A 24,468-nucleotide genomic window follows, 5' to 3' on the forward strand; every position below is an offset into this window, starting at 1 on the left:
TTAGGTGCATTTTGCCCCATTGTTACGACTTTTCTTGATATGAACCAGTTGCCAAGTGGCTGAATTTACAATCGCATGACCCTAGGGATGCTTCAACGGTCGTAAGTGTGAAAAGCTCACATAAGTCGTGAATGAGCTGTGGTGGCGCAGTGGTTAGTACTGCCGGTTACTTCTGCTGACTGCTGGCTGCCTACAGTTTGATTCTCACCAGCTCAAGGTTGACTCAGCCTTCCCTCCTTCCGAGGTGGGTAAAATGAGGACCCAGATTGTTGGGGGCGATAGGCTGACTCTGTAAACCACTTAGAGAGGGCTGTGAAGCCCCACGAAGTGGTATATAAGTCTAAAAGTGCTATTGCTGATTAGCTCTGGTGGCTCAGTGGTTAGAATGCAGTACTGCAGGTTACTTCTGCTGACTGCCGGCTGTCTACGGTTCGATCCTCACTGGCTCAAGGTTGACTCAGCCTTCCATTTTTCCAAGCTGGCTAAAATGAGGACACAGTTGGGGGGGGAGCAATATTCTGACTCTGTAAACCACTTAGAGAGGGCTGTGAAGCCCCACGAAGTGGTATATAAGTCTAAAAGTGCTATTGCTGATTAGCTCTGGTGGCTCAGTGGTTAGAATGCAGTACTGCAGGTTACTTCTGCTGACTGCCGGCTGTCTACGGTTCGATCCTCACTGGCTCAAGGTTGACTCAGCCTTCCATTTTTCCAAGCTGGCTAAAATGAGGACACAGTTGGGGGGGGGAGCAATATTCTGACTCTGTAAACCACTTAGAGAGGGCTGTGAAGCCCCACGAAGCGGTATATAAGTCTAAAAGTGCTATTGCTGATTAGCTGTGGTGGTACAGTGGTTAGAATGCAGAACCTGCAGGCTACTTCTGCTGACTGCCGGCTGTCTACAGTTCGATCTTCACTGGCTCAAGGTTGACTCAGGCTTCCATCCTTCCAAGGTAGGTAAAATGAGGACCCAGATTGTTTGGGGGGGGGGCAATAGGCTGACTCTATAAACTGCTTAGAGAGGGCCATAAAGCCCTGTGAAGCAGTATATAAGTCGAGGTGCTATTGCGATAAGTCGCTTTTCTCAGTGCCGTGGTAACTTCGAACAGTCACTAAATGAACTGTTGTTAGTCAAGGGCTCACCTGTACCTTTATCATTGGCTGAGTAATCCGAGGCACGGAGGCTGCTACTATTTTAACCCGAGGTTCCTCATTAGGTTTGCAACTGACATTTTTCAATTCATATACACAATTCTGCCTTCCTGGTGCCGTCAGCCAAATTAGCGGCGTGCAAACACAATGGAATAAATCTCTCTCGGTTAACTCCCCAACTCGGCTGTGTGGTTCAAACCGGAACAGTCAGAGACCGCTTTGCAACAAAATACCCCCCATCCCCGGTTAAGCAGCAGAGAGCCGAGAACCTCCAAAGGTTAAGTGAGTCTCATTTCTCCCCCTGTTCTGATTGTGTCGCTCCTCAGACGCAGGAGATGGGAGCCCAGAGAGTTGATTATTTGAACTGCTGATTTGAGTGACACCCTGTCATGCATTCCTCTAGGGCTGAGAAGTGGGGGAGGAGGGGAAGAAAAACTGCCAGCTGCCAGAAATTTATGGCTTGGTAAAGAGGGGGAAAAATCATCAGCCTGGAAGGGAAAGGACCATTGCTTATTTAATTGGATGCTTCCCATCTACTGAAAGATGGAGGGCAAGAAACAATTTGGCTGTTCTGACCTCGGCTTCCCCAGCAGCACAAAGCTGAGTCCTCGTCCCGATTAATTTAATTTACAGTGAATTCCTCCCCAGCAAAGACTTTCCTCTCCCACAGTCTTTCGAGGCAGTTCACAATTACCGACCTTTATCAGACTTGGAGAGTGGCCAGACCAATACTTGGTAAAAATGCAGGAATGAATTAATTGTCTCCTGCAAACTCCACTCCCCTTTTGCTCCTCTTTTATTTCCTCTGGGAGAAGCCATTCATTGTCCATCTGTGGCCTTCCTCCCAAGTCGACCCTTGTTCTTTAGCTGTTCCCTTCGTCTGGCAGCTCTGCGCATGCGCACACTGGGAACAGGATCCAGCTGTTCTTCTGCCTCACTGATGTCTGACTCTGAAGGCAGCTGATAACTGGCATATGGCCCTGGCCCTATCTCTGCCTCTGACAGAGTGCCCACATCAGAGACTTCCCCAGACTCCAGGACTGGCCCATGTTCCTCCCCAACCTCCTCACTACCCAAATCTGCTGCCAACTCTGCTGGCGGGCCACGACACAGGGCTTTTATCTGAATATCATAAGTATGAGGACTGGTGATAAGTTCCTTCTTTCAACGCCATTATGACAATTAATTAGCCCTAGCTGTTCCCTTCATCTGGCAACTGCACATGCACACACTGGGAACAGGCTCCAGCTGTTCTTCTGCCCCACTGATGTCTGTCTCTGAAGGCAGCTGATAACTGGCACATGGCCCTGGCCCCTTCTCTGCCTCCGACACAGAGCCCTCATCAGAGCCTTCCCAGACTCCAGGACTGGCCTATGTCCCCCGCCCCCCCCCAACTTCCTCACTGTCCTAATCTGCTGCCAGCTCTGCTGGCCACTGGTGGGCCACGATATTGGCTTTTATGGGATACAAGGGTTTGTTGAAACTTAATTAAAAAAAAAAAGAATTTGTGGAAATTCCCAAGCTAACAGCTCTTTTGTAATAAGCCTACAATTTTCCTACTCCTTCCTGGCTAGGTTTGAGCCTGACAAATTCTTTGTAACTTCTCTTCGCTGTTCTCTCTGCTTAAACAGAAGATCAAGCCACCAGTGTGTTGTTTTTTTAAAAAAATCCATCAACTTTCAACAGCCCACTGTTTAATTTGGAGAACTACTGAGCCCAGAATGGGAACAGACTGGCCAATCTGGTTTTGAACCAGACAAATGACACGAATATTTCTAGATGCAAAAAGCAGGACATTGTACACTAAGGTCGACCACTGCTTTAAGTTGGTCACTTCTACAGACAGGATGACTACATAGAGTCTTAAAAGTAAAGATTAAAAAGTACAGTTCATGAGTGAAATTCCTATGACAAGTACAGAACTGTTCTTTGTAGGGCCAAGAGTTCCAATGAAGAAGAGCATCTCATTCAGATCCATGAGAGGAGAACGCTAGCTTCATCATATGCACCCTGGCGTTTTATTTGCAAAGGCAAGGTAGGGTAGATTCCCAAGGCAAAGGCTTAACAAAATTCAAACATTTGATTAATGACCAAGTTTGACCAATGGTGGTCATTCCTCCAACAGTCCAAAATGCTGGATTATGCAATTCAGGTCAATGCAACCAATTCATCAACCCAACCCAACCCAACCCATTCTAATCCAGTCTACCCCAACCCAATCCAACTCAAATAATCTCAACCCAATCCAACCCATTCAGCACAACTCAACTCAACCCAACCCAACAATCTAACCCAATCCAACCCAGCTCAATCCAACACAATCCAACACAAGGCAATGAAATCCAAATCCAACTCAACCTAATCCAATGCAATCCAAGCTAAGCAAACTCAACCCAACCCAACTCAACTCAACCCAACCTAACCCAATCCAACCCAACTCAATCCAACAACCTAACCCAATGCAGTGCAACCCAGGTCAAGTCAGCTCAACCCAACCCAACCAAATCCAACACAACACAACTCATCCCAACAATCCAACTCAATCTGCATGTCCACCATGGACCAGCAAAAGCAGTTCAGATCAATTTTAACCAAACTTTGTGCTGGATGGGGGTATGGAGGAAAGGATAAAGGACACTAAAGGGGAAAAAATGTTTACCACCTATCTCGCTATGAGGAGTTATTCCAGATATACCTCCCAGGAGGGAAGAAGACTTTTGTTATGCAAGGATTAAGACCACTTGGAGAAGTGCTTCCTTAATTTATAGTGATCGCATTAAATAATCAGCTGTGCAACTTTTGCAATTTCACCTCTCTTAGGACTCACTGTACGATCTGGCAAAAATGGAAGGCTGACTAATCTACCTCATATTACTCAAGGGAACTTTCTGAAGGATGTCTGATGCCAAAGGTCCTAATGGAGGGAGCAGATTTCCCATGACAGCTTTCCCTCCCTCTGCCCAACCGGCAATTACACAGTGCCCTGAAGCAAAGAGATGAGTGGTGCTAAATTTTAAATCATCCAAATTGTGATTTAGGCTCTACAATTGACTCACGCAGCATTTTGGAATACACGGATGGGAGCAGTTAGTAAGTCACACAGGCCCAGTTCTACCTACATATGTATGGTATAGGTAGCTATCTCTTTCTTTTCAACTATTGGAGACATTACCGGATTCTTAACTTGGTCTCCCTGTCTCAATTTAAAACCTTCTGAAATCAATCATTCATCATTATGAAATATGGAGAATGGTTCCAGGAACTGGGTACATCTTGTTTACTGAAGAGAAGGACTAGGAGTGACATGATAGCAGTCTTCCAATATCTCAAGGGTTGCCACAAAGAAGAGGGAGTCAAACTCCTCTCCAAAGCACCTGAGGGCAGAAGAAGAAGCAATGGGTGGAAACTAATCAAGGAGAGAAGCAACTTAGAACTAAGGAGAAATTTCCGACAGTTAGAAAAACCAATCAATGGAACAACTTGCCCCCTAAAGTTGTGAATGCTCCAACACTCGAAGTTTTTAAGAAGATGTTGGATAACCATTTGTCTGAAATGGTATAGGATTTCCTGTCTAGGCAGGGGGTTGGACTAGAAGACCTCCAAGTTCACTTCCAACTCTATTATTCTATTCTAATATGTAGATAAATAAAATATGATAAAATTATATTTCGATATCACCTCTACAATCTACCCGAATCAGTCCCGCATAGCCCAATCTCAACCAAATCACTTTACTCAAGTACTGTGCTGTGTTAAATGTTATTTTCAGATTTTGGCCACACATAAGCTACGTTGTTTTAATATGGGGATCCCAATGGGTCTGTATACAGATCCACACGAGGATCCAAGAAATAAAACTTCATCTGAATATAAAGCCGTCATCTGAATATAAAAATCCACCCAATTCTCCAAAATAAAACCCTTTGTAATTTTGGGCAGTGAGGAGGCACAGGTTTATCCACATGAACAAATAAAATAGATCCATATGATTCGGATAGAATATTTTCTACCTCTATTTTCTTGATAAAGACACAGGGTTGTCCTTAGATCTGCATTCTAGCACTCTACTGAAATTCGAAGGACGATAAGAATCGCACCAAGGTTTTCCTGATATTGAGGCAATACTTGAAAGGGTTTGTGTATCCATTTCCCAACTTCACCAAGCAACACTACTAACAAAAAGATGCAATTTTCCACCTGAAGGTACTGTTATGTTAGAAGGAGGCATCCCCAATGTAAATACCAAGAATATCCTCTTGCATAGCCTTTCTTAGTCAAGAAACAACCTGCATTATCTATCTGTCTGTCTGTCTGTCTGTCTGTCTGACTGACTGTCTGCCTATCTATCTATCTATCTATCTATCTATCTATCTATCTATCTATCTATCTATCTATCTATCTATCTCTGTGAGTGTGTGTGTGTTACAGCATAACTCTGGAACGCCACGAGCAATTTCAACCAAACTTAGTACACATATGACTTACTCTCTGGAAACAAATATTGTGGGGGTAAGACACCCCTAACACCCCTTGCGTTGTGTGTTCTGTTAGGATACAGCCTGTTGTGCCTTCAAAAGGCTTCTACCATACTGCCATAAAATGGTTTCTACTGTACAGCGCAATGCATTTGCCATGGTAACAGCTTCATAGTACTCCACAAGGGGGCTCCATTTGGTAAGGGGGCAAATCCAAATTAGAAATTAGATTTGGTCCAGACATTTTCCTCCTATAAATAAGTACCCGGATAATGCCAGTTTATCAGCTTGTATATATTTGAAGAATAGAAGTTAGCTGTGAATGATCTCCCGAAAAGAACTTAGAAGCTTATTAACCAATCAGAACAACTGTCTTAGAACCCCGCACAGAAAATTATCTCCAAAATTGCTCTCTGATGGCATATATACAGAAGCAATTATATACAACAATGAATGAAATTCGGTAACTCTCCTTTTCATTGATGTCCACCAAAGCAAAACAATAAATCTAATCAAGGTAATATCTCTGTGATATCTCACACTTCCACTATCCACATTAATGGTGTCCAACCTTGGCAACTTGAAGACTTGTGGACTTCAACTCCCAGAATTCCCTCTGTTGGCTGGGGAATTCTGGGAGTTGAAGTCCACAAAACTTCAAGTTGCCAAGATTTGGACACCTCTGATCTGCAGTAGATGAAGCTTCAACTGGTTGTAAAACCAATGTTGCTTTTTGCCACGATAGATCCTCTTCCCTTGCAAGCATTCAACAGTCAAGATCCCGGGACATCAAAAGAGGTAATACAGATGGCTTAAAACTCTCCTAGATGGCACACATTAATGGATTCACCTTGTTGAAAATGTGCTGAGAAAGAAAACGTAAGACTTACTTTGAAGAGTACAAATCCTTCTTGTCAGCTGATCCCAGACTCTGAAAGACAGAAACCCATAACATTTAGTCCCACGTCCTCCTTAGGTACACGTGGAAAGTGAAAGAAGCATAAAAATAACAAGCATGACATCATGCATATGGCTGACACTAGTAAAATATGACTCTTCACCTCGATTATTTGGTTCTAACCCTTCATATGTCAGAAATAAATTCTGGCCATGTCCCAGAAGATTGGGACTTCTTTATTGGCCAAGTGTGATTGGACACACAAGGAATTCATCTTTGGTGCTTATGCTCTCAGTCAGTGGTGGGATTCAGCCAGCTCGCACCTATTCGGGAGAACCGGTTCTTAACTTTCTAAGAGGTTCAGAGAACCGGTTGTTGGAAGAAATCTTCTTTTGTTTTTTTTCCACTTTACAGGGCTAATCCTGTAAAGGTGGCGCAGTGGTTAAATGCAGCACTGCAGGCTACTGCTAGATCAGCAGTTCAGCGGTTCAAATCTCACCGGCTCAGGGTTGACTCAGCCTTCCATCCTTCCAAGGTGGGTAAAATGAGGACCCAGATTGTTGGGGGCAATATGCTGACTCTCTGTAAACCGCTTAGAGAGGCCTGAAAGGCCTATGAAGCGGTATATAAGTCTACTGCTATTGCTATCCTGTAAGGAAGGCAGGAAGGAAACATTCTGGTGTTGTTTCTAGCTTAATCTTTATTGCCCTGCTTACAGAAACTGCCTCTCCGGTTAATCCCTATTACATTGTAACAGCTAAGGCAAAGTGCCCATCGACCTGAGTAATGTAGTGTTGGCCACGCCCACACGGTCACATGACCAGTAAGCCCCGCCTACCCACCTGGTTATAGCAATAGCAATAGCAGTTAGACTTATATACCGCTTCATAGGGCTTTCAGCCCTCTCTAAGCGGTTTACAGAGTCAGCATATTGCCCCCAACAACAATCCTGGTCCTCATTTTACCCACCTCGGAAGGATGGAAGGCTGAGTCAACTCTGAGCCAGTGAGATTTGAGCAGCCGAACTGCAGAACTGCAGTCAGCTGAAGTAGCCTGCAGTGCTGCATTTAACCACTGCGCCACCTCGGCTCTTTTATTAGGACAGAGAACCGGTTGTTAAATTATTTGAATCCCACCACTGCTCTCAGTGCACATAAAGAAAAATAAAATAGAATACATTCATCAGGAATCATAAGATGCAACACTCAGTGATCGTCATAGCTTGCTAATAAGCAATCAAATTATACTAGGAAACAAATAAAACAATATAAATTGTAAAGATACAATCAACATGGTTATAGTCAGAAGTGGGGAGAGATAGATACTAAGAAGGGACAGAAGAATAATAGTAATACATTCTTAGTAAATTATTGACAGTGTTGTGGGAATTAGTTGTTTAGCAGAATGATGGCGTTCGGGGGGGAAAACTGTCCTTGTGTCTAGTTCTGGTGTGCAGTGCCCTGTAGCGTCATTTTGAGGGTAGGAGTTGAAACAATTTATGTCCAGGATGTGAGGAAAGGAAAGGAAAGGAAAGGAAAAAGGGGGAAAGGGAAGGACCTAAGGAAAGAGGGTATTGCTAAATTCATGATTTGTATCACAGAAGATGAAATCTCATCTGTTTTCCAAAAGAAGCAGAAAATAAGATCACCTCCCGGAAACTAGGAAACAAAATGGAACTAATGAGCTTGATAAAAAGACAATTTCACACACTTTTGTATTTATTCAAGTGCAATTTAATGCCTCTTTTTGGAAGTCCGGCTTCTTATAGGTCTTCATATATTGGTCCAACCCAGAGGTGGGTTCCTACCAGTTCGCACCAGTTCGGTAGAACCGGTTCGTCAAATCTACCGAACTGGTTAGAAGAGGTTCCACCAGAAAGCAGGCCACACCTACAGAAGAGGTTCCAAATTTTTTTGAAACCCACCACTGACACACACACACACACACACACACACACACAGACTCACACAGAGAGAGAAAGAGAAAGAAAGGAACAAAGAAATAAAGAAAAAAGAAAAAAGAAAGAAAAAGTGAGAGAGAGATGAAAGAAAAAAGGAAAAAGGGACAGAGAGACAAAAGGAAGGAAAGAAAGAGAGAGAGAGAGAGAGAGAAACATGTGGCCGGCAAGCCACTCCCACCAGGTCACATGGCCGGCAAGCCACTCTCACAAAGGAGGCCACAACCACAGAGTAGGTTCGAAAAATTTTTTAAACCCACCACTGGTCCAACCAGAAAGAAAAATCTACCACTTGGGAAAATCCTTAACTTTAGATACTCTTAAGTCGGGTCCTATATTACAATTCTTGCTAGCTAAGCAGAACCCTGTTTGAGTCCAGCAATTCTGTACCATCATTTCTGCTACAGCTGGACTCATCCTGTGGGAAATGGGACAACATCTATCTCACACAAGGCATCCTCTTCCATAAATTCCATTGCAAATATTTTTCCAAAGGTTTGGAAGCTGAGAGTTTTCTCTTTTACTCTTTGAAAGCAAATGGGGCTACTGGATCTCGAATCTCTACTTAAATTCATGCTTTGTCTTCCACAAATTTTCAAATGTGTGTTGTGACCTGCCAGCAGCCAGTGGAGCTTGCAGCAGCTTCGGACAGTGAGGAGGTTGGGGAGGAATATGGGCCAGTCCTGGAGTCTGGGGAAGGCTCTGAGGAGGGCTCTGTGTCGGAGGCAGAGAGGGGGCCAGAGCCGTATGCCAGTTATCACCTGCCTTCAGAGTCAGACGTCAGTGAGGCAGAAGAACAGCTGGAGCCTGTTCCCAGTATGTGCATGCGCAGAGTTGCCAGATGAAGGGAGCAGCTAAGGAACAAGGATCGACTTGGGAGTAAAGTCACAGGTGGACGATGAATGGCTCTCCCAGAGGAAAGAAAAGAGGAGCGAAAGGGGAGTTGAGTTTGCAGGGGACAATTAGTTCGCTTAATTGGTTCATGATTCTCCGAGACTCCTTGCCAAGTTGTGCAGATATCAGCCTGGCAGCTCACCAAGCCAGATAAGGTCTGTGACTGTAAATCCTTCCTTGAAAGACTTTGCTGGATGTGAATGGGAGAAGTTCACATTAACTTAATAAAAGGGGGGTGGGGTTGTCAGTACAAGGAGTTTGCTTCGTGGTTTGGGAAATCCTAGGTCAGAACAATGTGTCCATGCCAGTCTGCCAATGGGGCTGAGAGATTCCCATGAGCTATCTTTCCAAAACACAACTCATCCATTATCTCTCATTTTGTTGACAGATGTCCTTGTTCTCAAATAACTTAAGTCTTTGATGGAATTCTAAGTCACCTGGTTAAAAAAGGTAGCATTTGCAAGGCAAAAACAGAGAATCCAGGTTGAACGTCCTCTCCCCGCAAGCCATCAAAATTGTATTCGAAATACAAATTAAATATGTGTTTGCAAATAATTCAAATTCACTGTGGATCTTCAGGATCAGTTTACCCAAAGGCATATTCTGTGTTCCCCTATACTTGTTGCTCAGGTTGCAGAATAATCATTGCAAATTGGCAACTCCATCAGCTCTCATTTCATATATGAGGGAAAATATGCACTGAGGTGTCATTTTTTTTTAAAAAAACCCATTGAATTCTGCATCTGGATTCCTACCTTGCTTTATGTCATCTAGCTAAAGTGATGGCTTAAAACAAGGTAGGAATCCAGACGCAGAATTCCACGCTTTAGCTAATTGAAGTTTGTTGAACGCAGCATCGTTCAATGGATTCAAACATGGTGATCATGTTATGGTTCACAAACCACAATGGCTGGTTTCATCCGATGCACCAAATTAAACCCAACGTTATAGCTTTCCTCTTTCCATGTCCTCATCCCACCCTTCTCATGTTGAGTACAGCAAATGCAGAAGGAAGGAAGCACGCTTCATATCACCATCTACAAAGCCCAATGTTCATCTTAGTAAGAGATAAGATCTTGACGCACCGGCTCCCTTCCTGCAAAAATAGATGTTTTTCAATCTTGCAAATTTTGAGACTCAAAGAATTCCCCAGCCATGCTGGAAGTTGATATCTAGACATCTTGAAATTGCTAAGGTTGAGAAACCTTACACCAAATTAGCAGTTGGCAACCTTAAATATTCCAAGGGCCACAAAGGTCCTAACCGAAAACCCTCTGTTCAATCCTGTAGCCAACCGGATGTCCGGCTCCCCTACCATAGAGTCTCCTCCTAGCATGGTGTCCTTTTTCCTCTGCCAACTGGAAGTCCGGATTCCCCACCATAGAGTCTCCTCCTAGCATGGTGTCCTTTTTCCTCCGCCAACTGGAAGTCCAGTTTCCCCACCATAGAGTCTCCTCCTAGCGTGGCGTCCTTTCTCCTCTATCTGTCCTAACTTTTTTTTTAATTGAAAATTTTAAAAAGCTTTTACAAATATTTACCTCCCCCACACTCCCCCCCGAGCCCATCTCCCCCCCAACCTCCCCCCCACCCGACTTCCCAGAGCAAATACAAGGTATAAATCTTTAACAATCATATTCTAAAATAAACTAAAAGAAACTTAGCTTCGTCTTTCATTTGTGCTTTAACTCCTCTTTTGTTAAGCTAACTATAAACAAATTAAATCATTCCTTGCTTTTTCAGTCATAAGCTATCTGGAATTTTTTAGTCCCATATTTATTTTGAATATAGTCAATCCATCTTCTCCACTCCAGTTTATATTTCTCATCTGAATGATCCTTAAGATATGCTGATATTTTAGCCATCTCTGCTAAGTTTGTTACTTTTAATGTCCATTCTTGAATAGTAGGCAAATCTTCCTTCTTCCAGTATTGTGCCACCAACAGTCGCGCTGCTGTTGTTAGGTTCAAAATCAGATTAGTCTCTATAACAGTACAATCTGTAGTTATACCTAACAAGAATAACTGAGGGGTAAACTTTATCCTCTTTTTAAAAATATTTTCCATAATCCACCATATTTTTATCCAAAATCCCTGCACGAAATGATTCTTACTCTGATATTAGAACCAACTCCAGAGAGAGATACATTTGTTGAGGGCTACGATGCCACTATAATGCAACAGTTCTTTAGCCACCAGCATGCTATTTATTTTGCATTTGGACATAGAAAATCCTAAAGCACGAAAGAGTCAACAAAACTGTTTTCTAGGTAGGAGGAGCAAACATGGAGGGGGGAGAGGGAGAGAGGGGGGGGAGAGAGAGAGACCTAACCTTAGATCCAGATTGTTTTAAGTTTTCAGAATGTTCTCAAGATCCTTCAGGGCCATTCAAGCAGAGGTTTTCTCCCCTATTTTTTTTTTTTTTAATTAGCTCCCGTGCTCCCGTGCAGAATGTGGGAGATGAAGTTGGTGCTTGCCTGCTAGCAGCATGCTTGCCCTCTCAAACTAATGTTGTATTTTTCACACTGTGGTTGCCAGGCAGCGACTACAAGACAATTCCAAAGGAAGGAGAAAGCCACAGGGCCGAATATTAATCAATGGTGCAAATAAACTGTTCACCGGCTGAGATTCCCTTCCTAGAAACCGTCATTCACAAACTCAAGCACAGAGCCTCACGTGCAAAGTAAAAGGAGAAGGCATCTTTCTAGACCTCAGGTTTCCCAAAGGGTCAAAGTTGTTGGACTGCAGATCAAACAAAACTTGGGTTTTAATGATACTGTTCTTCTTCCTTCCCCACCCCAACCCCCATAGAGATATGAATTTTCCTAGTTATGCATGCTACATGAAGCATGTGCCAGATCAATATAATTTATACCCATGCTCATTTTATGAATGCAATGAGCATTAGGGGAAGGTGGAGAAGATTTTTCCACGGACTGGAGAGGGTGTGGTTTCATCTGCTGCCTGCATCCCACAGATGGGGCTTCACATGCTTGAACGGGCCAGTTTCTGGCATGCCGTGGCCCAGTGCCAGACCACGCCCTGATGGTTGGGGGCTCCTATTCTAGAGAACAGGTAGGGATGGTCATTGTGTTGAGGTCAGAGGTGGGCTTCAAAAATGTTAGCAAGGGGTTCTCTGTCCGGTTTCTGGGTGGACGTGGCCATGGTGGGCATGGCCTAGTTGGCCTCCTGCCTCATGGCAGAGAATGTTTGGAATGTTTGGAATATTTATTTTATTTGTATGCCGCCCCACTCCCGAGGGACTCGGGGCGGCTAACAACCAAAGGTGGGAAGGGGGTACAAATAGGACAAAAGACAAATGAAGTAAAAAACAACAATCACAACCTTTCAAGTGGGGCTGGAAATCCATCAGCCCCAGGCCTGGCGGAACAACCAGGTCTTCGTGGCTTTACGGAAAGCCTGCAGGGTGGTGAGGGTCCGGATCTCCACGGGGAGATCGTTCCAGAGGGCCGGAGCAGCCACAGAGAAGGCCCTCCCCCGGGGGTTTGCCAGTGGGCACTGGCTGGCAGATGGAATTCGGAGGAGGCCTAATCTGTGGGATCTAATCGGTCTTAGGGAGGTAATTGAGAGGAGCATTTTTGCCCTCCCTGGGCTCCGGAGGCTTTTCCCGAGCCGCTGGGATGAGGAAAACGCCCTCCCCAGGCACCAGAGGCTCTCTGGAGGCCGGAAATGGTAGGCCGGTTTTTCACCCTCCCTGAGCCTCCACGCACGCCTGGCACTTACCTGCATCCAAAATGGGCTGCGTGGGGAGTTCTGGGAGGGGTGAAGTTGGGTGGGCGTGGCCAGCCAGGAGTTTGGGGGGGGGTTCTCAAAACTGCACAGAATCTTAGCTAGAGGTTCTCCTGAACCCTTGCTAACCCCCCAGCAGCCCACCCCTGGTTGAGGTCCAAGATATTGGAATTCGATGGATTTTGATGCAATTCCATAGGACAAATCTATTAAGTCATGCTAAGGTTTAATGTATTGCAGATTGTGTGTGTGTGTGTGTGTGTATGTATGTCAGTGGTGGGTTCCGGGAGGTACAGCCTGGTATGGGCCTAACGGGGGCAGCTGGGAGCAGCAGCTACCCTATCGGAATGGTGTTTCTTTGGGCTCCCCCCCCCCCATGTCCCTTACCGCTTTTTGAGGGACACAGGCCAATTTTTGAGGGACACAGACACGGGCACACATTGTACGGCGCCTACACGACCTTGCCAAGCAGCTGGGGTGTCACAGGGCAGTGCCGTGCACAGCGCACGTACCCGAGGTGGACATCCGGCCCCGTCGCAGCGTACTGGTTGCAACGGGATCTGGAACCCACCATTGGTGTCTGTGTGTTTGTGTGTGTGTGTGTGTATGTATATATGTATATATGTGTGTATACACACATACACATAAACACATATATATATATATATATATATATATATATATATATATATATATATACATACATACATACATACAGTAAGTATGTATGTATATCTATATATATATATGTGTGTGTGTGTATATATATATATATATATATATATGTGTATACACACATACACACACAAATATATATACACAGTATGTATGTATGTATCTGTATATATATGTATGTGTGTGTGTATATATGTGTATACACACATACACACACAGAAATATATACAGTAGGTATGTATGTGTGTATATATATGTGTGTGTATGTATATATGTGTGTATACACACACACACAAATATATATATACAGTATGTATGTATGTATGTATGTATGTATGTATTTATGTATGTGTATATATATGTGTGTGTGTGTGTGTATGTATATATGTATGTATACACACATACACACACTAATATATATACAGTATGTTTGTGTGTGTCTTTCTTTTTGTTGTCTTTTTTCCCTACTCTTTTCTCCTGGTCTTTTGCAGTTATTTATACAGCTTTTTGAACTTTTAATGGAAGCATCTGTTTCATTTGTGAAGAATTATATCCATCTGTATTGCTGCACCCATCTTCATTAGTCCAAAAGCCAAGGCATATTTCAACAACACAGATTTCTGCCGTAAATTACCAACCCTGTCAACATCAGCTTTCTCATCCAAGGGGATTGTTATGAGCATCATCCTTGATTATCATTATTTTCTTTAAAAAAAAAACCTTTTGAAGATTGACAGGCAATATGCCAGCTCGTTTCAAAGGATTATCTGGGTTCATAAATACTGCTAAGCCAGGGTTTAGTTATTCCACGGTTTACTAAAAAAAATTCAGCATTAGCTAAATTGGGTTTACAAACACCAGTAACAGAATGCGATATCCCCTTAAGTTCAGCCTTCCCTGGTAAAACCAGACTATAGAAAAAGAGAGTTGGAAGGGGCCTTGGAGGTCTTCTAGCCCAATCCTGCTTCTTAAGACAGGAGACCTTATACAATACTGGTCAAATTATTGTCCAATCTTTTCTTGAAAACCTCCAGTGATGGAGCATCCACAATTTCCAGAGACTGGCTGTTCCACTGATTCATTGTTCTCAGTGTCAGGAAATTTCTCCTTAGTTCTGGGTTGAGTTTCTCTCTTTGATAAATTAACCAGACAGGAAATACAACTAGATGAGCTAAACAGCAATAGCAGTTAGACTTATATACTGCTTCATAGGGCTTTCAGCCCTCTCTAAGCGGTTTACAGAGTCAGCATATTGCCCCCACGGTCTGGGTCCTCATTTCACCCACCTCGGAAGGATGGAAGGCTGAATCAACCTTGAGCCAGTGAGATTTGAACCGCTGAACTGCAGATAATAGTCAGCTGAAGTGGCCTGCAGTACTGCACTCTAACCACTGCGCCAGCTTGGCTCATAATCTATTTTATGGTACGGCTACATTAATGGAAACTTGAAAGTCTGAAAAGACAAACTTCCCATGCCTTTTAACTGTCTCATCCAGTAGGGGAAAATGTAAAGGTTCCCCAGGCACATCTGTGCTAGTTGTTCCTGTCTCTAGAGGGCGCTGCTTATCTCTGTTTCAAAACTGAAGAGCCAGCACTGTCCGAAGACGTCTCCGTGGTCATGTGGCCAGCATGACTAAATGTCGAAGGCACACAGAACGCTGGAGGGACACGGTGGCTCAGTAGTTAAGAGGCTGAGCTTGTCAATCAGAAAGGTCAGCAGTTCATCAGTTCAAATCCCTAGCGCCGCGTAACGGAGTGAACTCCTGTGACTTGTCCCAGCTTCTGCCAACCTAGCAGTTCGAAAGCACGTAAAAATGCAAGTAGAAAAATAGGGACCACCTTTGGGGTGAAGGTAACAGCGCTCTATGTGCCTTTGGTGTTTAGTCATGCTGGTCCAGAGGTGGGTTCCTACCAGTTCGCACCAGTTCGGTAGAACTGGTTCGTCAAATCTACCGAACCAGTTAGAAGAGGTTCCACCAGTGGACCCGGAAAGCAGGCCACACCTACAGAAGAGGTTCCAAAAATTTTTGAAACCCACCACTGACACACACACACACACACACACACAGAGAGAGAGAAAGAAAGAAAGAAAGAAAGAAAGAGAGAGAGAGAGAGAGAAAGAAAGAAAGAAAGAGTGAGAGATGAAAGAAAAAAAGGAAAAAGGGACAGAGAGACAAAAGGAGAGAGAGAGAGAGAGAGAGAGAGAGAGAGAGAGAGAGAGAGAACACATGGCCGGCAAGCCACTCCTACCAGGTCACATGGCTGGCAAGCCACTCCCACACCCACAGAGTAGGTTTGAAAATTTTTTGAAACCCTCCACTGTGCTGGTCACATGACTATGGAGATATCTTCGGACAGCGCTGACTCTTCAGCTTTGAAATGGAGATGAGCACTGCCCCCTAGAGTTGGGAACGACTAGCACATATGTGCAAGGGGAACCTTTTCCTTTACCTTTAGTTTATCTTCTTTTTTTTTTTGAAACTTAAAACAAAGTTGCATTAAAAGGGAAAAAGAAAAAGCTATTTCCTCCAGGAAACGTATAATAATTTCTCACATCAGATCATAAGGGTTCCAATTTATTTATTTATTTTTTTAAAAAAAAACACAATACCTTTATGAATTAACTCAACTTTCAAGTACATTCCTGGAGAATTCCATCCATATGATTAAAAAGATAATGCATGTTGGCATCCTTTCTGGACTTCAGAGAGTTTAACACACTTGCCTCACCCTCTGTTTCAAGCATCCCAGTTCCACCCCTGGGTTTTTTTACAGCCACATATGAATCATGATCAAGGCAGGCCCAACATTTTTTGATTACTCACCTCACTGATGACTCAGAGGTTAGGAACCACATATTAAACCCCTTAAGAAAACAATGGGGGGGGGAGTTAATCTCTTGATCATTTTGCTAAAGTATATTTTTGGATGATACACTTGCCTGTTTTGAATTTACCTATTGGGAAAGGATGCAGAAATCCTGTTTCCTCCAGAACAGTGTTTCTCAACCTTGGCAACTTGAAGATGTCCGGACTTCAACTCCCAGAATTCCCCAGCCAGCATTCGCTGGCTGGGGAATTCTGGGAGTTGAAGTCCGGACATCTTCAAGTTGCCAAGGTTGAGAAACACTGCTCCAGAGCAAATATTTTCAATAAACACACATATAAAGTGATGGGTAGAAGATACCTACCCAGGTTAGAGAGTCGAAATACCCAGGTAAAAATTAAATAGAATGAGAAAAATGCAAAGGAAGCTTACTAAATGGATGTTAATTCCAGAAACCATAGAGCTATGTACATCTCTACTAAGGAATAAGTTTGGAGGATCTTACTTAGGGGGTTTGAAACTTTAATTTTAAATTGGTTCTCACTAACAGAATACTACCTCACTCCAAAAGGCCGGTCTCAAAGAATAAAAAATGGTTTGACAGATATTGCGTGCAACTAAAAAGAATATGTAATATGGAGTATAGGAAAAGTAAAAATGCCCCTTTTGAGGATCACTACTTAAAGCAGCTGAAAGCACAATATAAGACCCTTCTAAAAGAAAAGAAAAGTGCCAGCTCTGAAGGAGTTTTGGCATAGACTAATTACTTCAGTCAGGACAAAAGATAACCTTGGGCTGAATAGTTGCTATACAGCAGTGATGGCAAACCTATTAGCCACTGAGCCACCCTTTAACTCATAGATATCTTAACCTTTAAAAGTTCTTTTGAAAAAGGAAGGAGGGGGGAAGGAGCCAGGAAAATTTGTCCTTTCCAATCATAATCCACAAGGCCAACATGATGGCATTCTCAAATTTATCTTAGAAGGTTTCTCTTCACCAGTAGCTCAAGTACAGAGAGCAAATATTTATGCATTTCTTATACTTACACACACACACAGAGGGATGCGGGGGGGGGGGGGAGACTGATAGAAGAAAATATTTGCTCAGAATTGATCTGTGATGCTCTTTGAGCTTGGTTATTTTCTTGCAGACGTTTAATTACCCAAGCTAGATAACATCATCAGTGCACCATTAGCCATTACATTTTTGCAAGAAAACAACCATCTTTAGAGAGCACCCAGGACCCTAGGTAGACAGACAGACAGACAGACAGACAGACAGACATATAAGAGAGGGAGAAAGGGAGAGAGAGAATGATAGATAGATAGATAGATAGATAGATAGATAGATAGATAGATAGATAGATGAAAGAGGGAGAGAGAGAGAATGATAGGTAAATAGATAGAAATAGCTAGATAGCTAGATACCTCGATAAATGGATGGATGGATGGATGGATGGATGGATGGATGGATGGATGGATGGATGGATGGATGGATGGATGGATGGATGGATAGATAGATAGATAGATAGATAGATAGATAGATAGATAGATAGATAGATAGATAGATGAGAGAAAGGGAGAGAGAGAGAAAATGAGAGATAGATAGATAGATAGATAGATAGATAGATAGATAGATAGATGGATGGATGGATGGATGGATGGATGGATGGATGGATGGATGGATGGATGGATGGATGGATGGATGGATGGATGGATGGACAGATAGAAAGATAGATAGATAGATAAGAGAGAGAAAAAGCGGGAGAGGAGAAAAATAGATGGATGGATGGACAGATGGATGGATGGATGGATGGATAGATAGATGAGAGAAATGGAGAGAGAGAATGATGGATAGATAGATATAGATAGATGGATGGATGGATGGATGGATGGATGGATGGATGGATAGATAGATAGGAGAGAGAGAAAGGGGGAGAGGAGAATAGACAGACAGACAGATAGATGATGGATGAATAGATAGATGAGAGAAAGAGAATGATAGATGGATGGATGGATGGATGGATGGATGGATGGATGGATGGATGGATGGATGGATGGATGGGTGGGTGGGTGGATGGGTAGATAGATAGATGATAGATAGATAGATAGATAGATAGATAGATAGATAGATAGATAGATAGATAGATAGATAGATAGATAGATAGATAGATATGGATGGTATGGACTGGACAGACCTATGAGAAATGGACAATACCAGGGCTTGTAGGAGGAACTAGAGAGGCTGTGGAAAGTATAGGCCAAAGTGGTCCCAGTGGTTGGAGAAGGGAACTGGGGGCTGGGCCCCCTAAGCCACAGAGTGGCTCCAACAGAACCCAGCTCTCCATCCAGAAGAGAGCATTGCTAGGAACAGCTAAGTTCCTGCGCAGGACCTTCAAACCCCCAGGCTCTGGTAGAAGAGGACCCGGAAATTGAAGAGGCGCAGATCATCCACAGAGGTGAGAAGATCCTTTTGTTTTGTTTTGTTTAATGGATTTCATTTCATGGGAGCAGCCTTCAAAACTTCGCACAACCAGCCAGCTTTAATTTTAAAAGACAACAAAACCTTGCCTCTCCACAAAGGCTGCCTTATGTGCGCACACACACACATACACACACACACACAGACACACACACACACGCTGAGGCACCCGACCAGCAAATTGGCCTGGCACATTACAGCTAAACTGATTACAGGAGAGTCAGCCAATATGTCAGAGAGATGAAAGGAAAGGTCTATCTCATGACAACACCACATCTTAAAAATTAAGCACAGCTGGAAGGAGAGATGTACCAAATAGACTTGAAAGATGTTCTGCCTCTTTGGTCTGTATGTGTTTGTGTGTGTGTGTGTGCATGTGCATCTTTTGTTCCCTTGACTCTATGCTTTACGAAATGTCTCTCCGTGCCAAAAAATGTGTGTGATTGAAAAAGATGCAAATTGGGTACTGGGGAAGAGGAAGATTGACGTGAAATGAACAAGAATCCTGGTTGAGGGGTTCTTGGTGCTCTCTGAGCTTGGTGGCTTTCTTGCGGGCGTTTCGTTATCCAAACTAGGTAACATCATCGCTGCTCAAGCTGATGATGTTAGCTACTTTGGCAATGGAATGTCCGCAAGAAAGCTGTTCTGACCTAGGCTTCCCAAAAGCACAAAGCAAACTCCCGACCAAAAAACCTTTGATAAATTGACTGTGAATTCTGCTCATTCACAACCAGCGAAGTCTTTTGAGGGAGGATTTACAGTCACCGACCTTATCTGGATTGGAGAATTGACAGGCCGATATCTGCAGAACTTGGCAAGGAGTCTCGGAGAGTCACGAACCAATTAAGCGAACTAATTGTCTCTTGCAAACTCCACTCCCCTTTCGCTCCTCTTTTATTTCCTCTGGGAGGGGCCATTCACAGTCCACCTGTGGCCTCACTCCCAAGTCGACCCCTGTTCTTTAGCTGTTCCCTTCGCCTGGCAACTCTGCGCATGCGCACACTGGGAACAGGCTCCAGCTGTTCCTCTGCCTCACTGATGTCTGACTCATTTCAACCCTGAGCTACAAATATTCTCCCTTCTATAGAATCTTTATTAGAATCATGGCTATTTAGAAAGTCACCTTTTAAGTCTTTTTAACGAGTCCCTAGAATGGAGGATCTCCAATCCTGCCAACTTTAAGACTTTTGGACTTTTAACTCCCAGAATTCCCCAGCCAGCATATTCTGAAGAAGCTTCATGGAGGAAAAGTAGAACATCTGAAAGAAAAATCAAACTTTTCAAAGTTTGCTTTTCAAAGAAAACCACCTTTAGGCTTGCCATCCCTGCTCTCCAGCATGGTAGATCTAGAATTTTAGAATAACAAAGTTGGAAGGGACCTTGGAGGTCTTCTAGCCCAACCCTCTGCCTAGGCAGGAAACCTTACACCACTTCAGACAAATGGTTATCCAACATCTTCCTAAAAACTTCAAGGGTTGAAGCATTCACAACTTCTGGAAGCAAGTTGTTCCACTGATTCATTGTTCTAACTGTCAGGAAATTTCTCCCCAGTTTTATTTAAGTTGCTTCTCTCTTTGATTAGTTTCCACCCATTGCTTCTTGTTCTACACTCAGGTGCTTTGGAGAATAATTTGACTCCCTTTTCTTTGTGGCAACCCCTGAGATATTGGAATGCTGCTATCATGTCTCCCCTAGTCCTTCTTTTCATTAAGCTAGACATACCCAGTTCCTGCAACCGTTCTTCATATGTTTTAGCCTCCAGTCCCCTAATCCTCTTTGTTGCGCTTCTCTGCACTCTTTCTAGAGCCTCCACATCTTTTCTACATCGTGGTGACCAAAACTGAATGCTGTATTCCAAGTGTGGCTTTACCAAAGCATTATAAAGTGGTATCTGACAAAAATCAGTTTCCATCAAAAGAGATTGCGAGCCTGATGGCATTTGAAGAGAGAAGACCACACTGGGAAATTTTGCAACCTATTTGGGGTTCGTCTTAAATTCGTCAGCGAGCACCACTACGGCTCCAGTAAAATAAAATTGAGTTACTGCTGCCGGCATCCTTTGCATAGGCGGTTTTCTCCAAGGTGGTCTGCTAAGAAACAACATTACCAAGAAATCCTAGTTACTAATAGCAGGGGACATGACTCAGAGCAGAGACTAAGTAGGAAGGGGGGGGGGGAACCAGGGGTTTGGATTTCAGCACCCCCTTAATTTCCACATTAAACCCTCTCCGCTCTCCAGGATTATTCTGCTTTTCTAAGCAGCTCGAAGCTCAGGTTGGCAGTGTTAAAAAAAAAATTAAACTTTTCTGGGGGAAAAAAGAGCTTTTCTAGCCACTTTTAGCCTAGCCAGAAATAAAGATTATGTAATGTGCATTCGGCAGAGCCTGTTGTTGAAAGCGTGTGAGGAAAATAACTGTATATACGCCTTGTTAAAAAAAAATTAGAGAGGGGGAAACTCAAAAGTTTGTTTTGGTCAGTACGGTGACTCAGCCTCCGAGGGAGCAGAAATACTGACTAAGAAAGCTTTACTTTAGAGCAAAGCACCCTTTATACGTTCCTAACCACCAAATTAAACGAAGAAATCTGGTCGCAGCTCCACAGGCAAGATTGAAGGAGTATTCCGCCCCCCTCTTATGTGACACATACACAATCAGACACACAGACACACCCCAAGAACGCAGCTCCTACTAGGCTGAAAGATGACTGGGCCCTTTAAAAAAAAAAAACGAACACCCCAGGGTTTGAAATATTAAGCCCCATATTAAGAAGTCAGAGGGTCATTGTAGGAATGAATGTATGAACTGTTGATAGTATTTCAACTCACATCACAGCCAGACAGTTAATCTTTTTACACACCTACAGCTGGTGCCTAAGGGGATAAACTAAACATTACACAAACCCCTTTACACATTTGGGGGTTTAATGGCAGGAAAAAAAAGGGGAGGGGAAAGAAAGAAAGTAAAGGCCCTGGAGAAGGAGGGAGAGAGATGAAGGTGGAATGGGATAGGGGCCTTTTGGCTTTTCTCCCCTATTTTAATAAATTTTCCTCTTTGCAATCTCCCACTGGCCAACATTCAAGTACAGAAGCAATGGACATTCCTAAGAAAGGCAGGTGTGGATAATGTGATGGGGGGAAAAACAGAATAACAGGAGGGGCCTTAGAGGTCTTCTAGTCCAACCCTCAGCTCAAGCAGGAGACCCTATACCAGGGGTCGGCAAACTTAAACACTGAATGAGCCATTTGGACCTGTTTCTCACAGAAAAAAAAAAACACCGGGAGCCACGAAGGTCCTAACCGGAAGTCCCCCGTTCAATTCTGGAGCTGACCGGAACTTCAGTTCCCCCACCATAGAGTCTCCTCCTAGCGCGGCGTACTTTTTCCTCTACCTGTCATAACCGAAAGCCCTATCAATTGTGGAGACAACTGGAAAACCCTCCCCTTGCCATAGAGTCTTCTCCTGACGCACTGTGTCTTCCCCCCCACCTCCACCACCGGAAGCTCCTCTCAAAATTGTGGTGCCAACCGGTGTCGGAGCTGCACCAGAGGGAGGAAAGAGCCACATGCGGCTCCAGAGCTGCAGTTTGTTGACCCCTTCCCTATACCATTTTAGAGAGGTGGCTGTCCAATCACTTCTTGAAAACCTCCAGTGATGGGACATCCACAACTTCTGTTGGGAAAAATGAGAAGGGATAAGACTTCGATGCCTTATCTTAGATTTCACAATGTTAATCGAGTTAGCTGCATGCTTGCACTCAGCCAAGCTTATTTTAATCATGATTCATTAAACAAGCTCCATTGGCTGAGTTCATGCAACACACAAAACCAATTCGCAGAAGACACTAAACCAAGGACAAATGAATTCCATAGAGTATGATAAATAAATAGTTGGCTTCAATTAAAGATAGACAGATAGAAGATGATAGGTCGGGGTATGGGTAGAGGTAGAGATAGAGATTATAGAGATAGGTAGAGACAGAGACAGAGAGAGAGGCAGAGATAGATAGAGGTAAAGATAGAGACAGAGATAGAGAGACAGGCAGAGATAGACAAAGACAGAGATAGAGACAGAGAGACAGGCAGAGAGACAGGCAGAGATAGATAGAGGTAGAAATAGAGACAGAGAGACAGGCAGAGATAGATAGAGACAGAGATAGAGATATCTCCCCATAAATCAGATCAAATCTAATTTATTACAGCCCTAAGGCCAGATACAAATGAAATATTGAACAGGAGATATGACACATCCTTCTGGATACACGTATATACAGTATGTACTAGAGAGAAACAATGCATAATGGAGTCTAAAAAATAATTAAGAACATAATTATTTAAAAAAAACCAAGTAAAAATACTATTGCAAGAAGTTCCAATCCTAAATAATGGAAATGGTAGCAAGGAACTGGGCACCTAGAGAAGTTATTTTATAAGCCATCACCTGAGAAAAATAGTACAGGAATTCCTCAACCTGCAACCATTTGTTTAGTAACTGCTTGAAGTTACAACGGCATTAAAAAAAAGTTTTTCACACTGATGATCATTGCAGCATTCCCATAATCATGTGATCAAAAGTCAAACTCTTGCCATCACCGACTCACATTTATGATGGTCCCAGTGTCCTGGGTGTGTGGGTGTGTCACATGATCCCCTCTTGTAACCTTCTGACAAGCAAACTCCAGATTCACTTAACAACCAGGATACTAACTTAACAACTGCAGTGATTCACTTGGTGAGAAATGGTTGTAAAATGGGTCAAAACTCACTCAACAAATGTCTAATCAATGACATAAATGTTGAGCTCAGTTGTGTTCATAGATCGAGGACTACCTGTGTTATTTCATACAGCATGTATCAGTGATGGTGAACCTTTTTAGCACTGAGAAACGGAAGAGCATGCGCATGCGGGGGAGCGCCAGAAATCAGAAGAAGGTCTAGGAATAGAAACTCTATGCCAGGGGTGTCAAACTCTATTTCAATGAGGGCCACATTAAGGTTGTGTTTGATCTTGGGGTGGTGGTGGTTGGGGGGGCCATGGCCAGGGTAGGCATGGCCAACTCGACGTAACTCGTTGAGGCTCTGTTTTCTACAGTGATGGCCTCCTGCAGCCCTCTGCCAGCGAAAACAGAATGTGTGGCCTCCCTGGGCCTACATTATTGCTGGCAGAGGGCTGCATGAGGCTATCGTGGCTGAAAGCGGAGCCCAGATAGGCCTTGTGTGGCTTCCCTGAGTTCTGTTTTCACTGGCAGAGGCATTGTGGGATGGTCCTCCACTGTTTTCAGGTCAGCTCCACCAGCCAGAACTAAGCATCTTGCGGGCTAAATCCCGAGTCCCAGCTGATGGGATGGAAATGGGGATTTTACAGTATCCTT

The 24,468-nt window shown here is 43.5% G+C and overlaps 1 protein-coding gene across 1 annotated transcript in view; it reads right to left on the reverse strand.

The window, feature by feature from the left end:
* The window catches only part of LOC116517380 (ankyrin repeat and fibronectin type-III domain-containing protein 1-like), a 285,435-nt gene that overhangs the window by 134,258 nt on the left and 126,709 nt on the right, over positions 1-24,468 (reverse strand). The window contains exon 4 of the mRNA XM_032230288.1: positions 6,515-6,555. Within this exon, the coding sequence (XP_032086179.1) occupies positions 6,515-6,555 (41 nt within the window). The remainder of the gene's footprint in view (positions 1-6,514; positions 6,556-24,468) is intronic.

This window comes from Thamnophis elegans, chromosome 14, assembly GCF_009769535.1.
Source record: "Thamnophis elegans isolate rThaEle1 chromosome 14, rThaEle1.pri, whole genome shotgun sequence".
Classification (NCBI taxonomy): domain Eukaryota; kingdom Metazoa; phylum Chordata; class Lepidosauria; order Squamata; family Colubridae; genus Thamnophis; species Thamnophis elegans.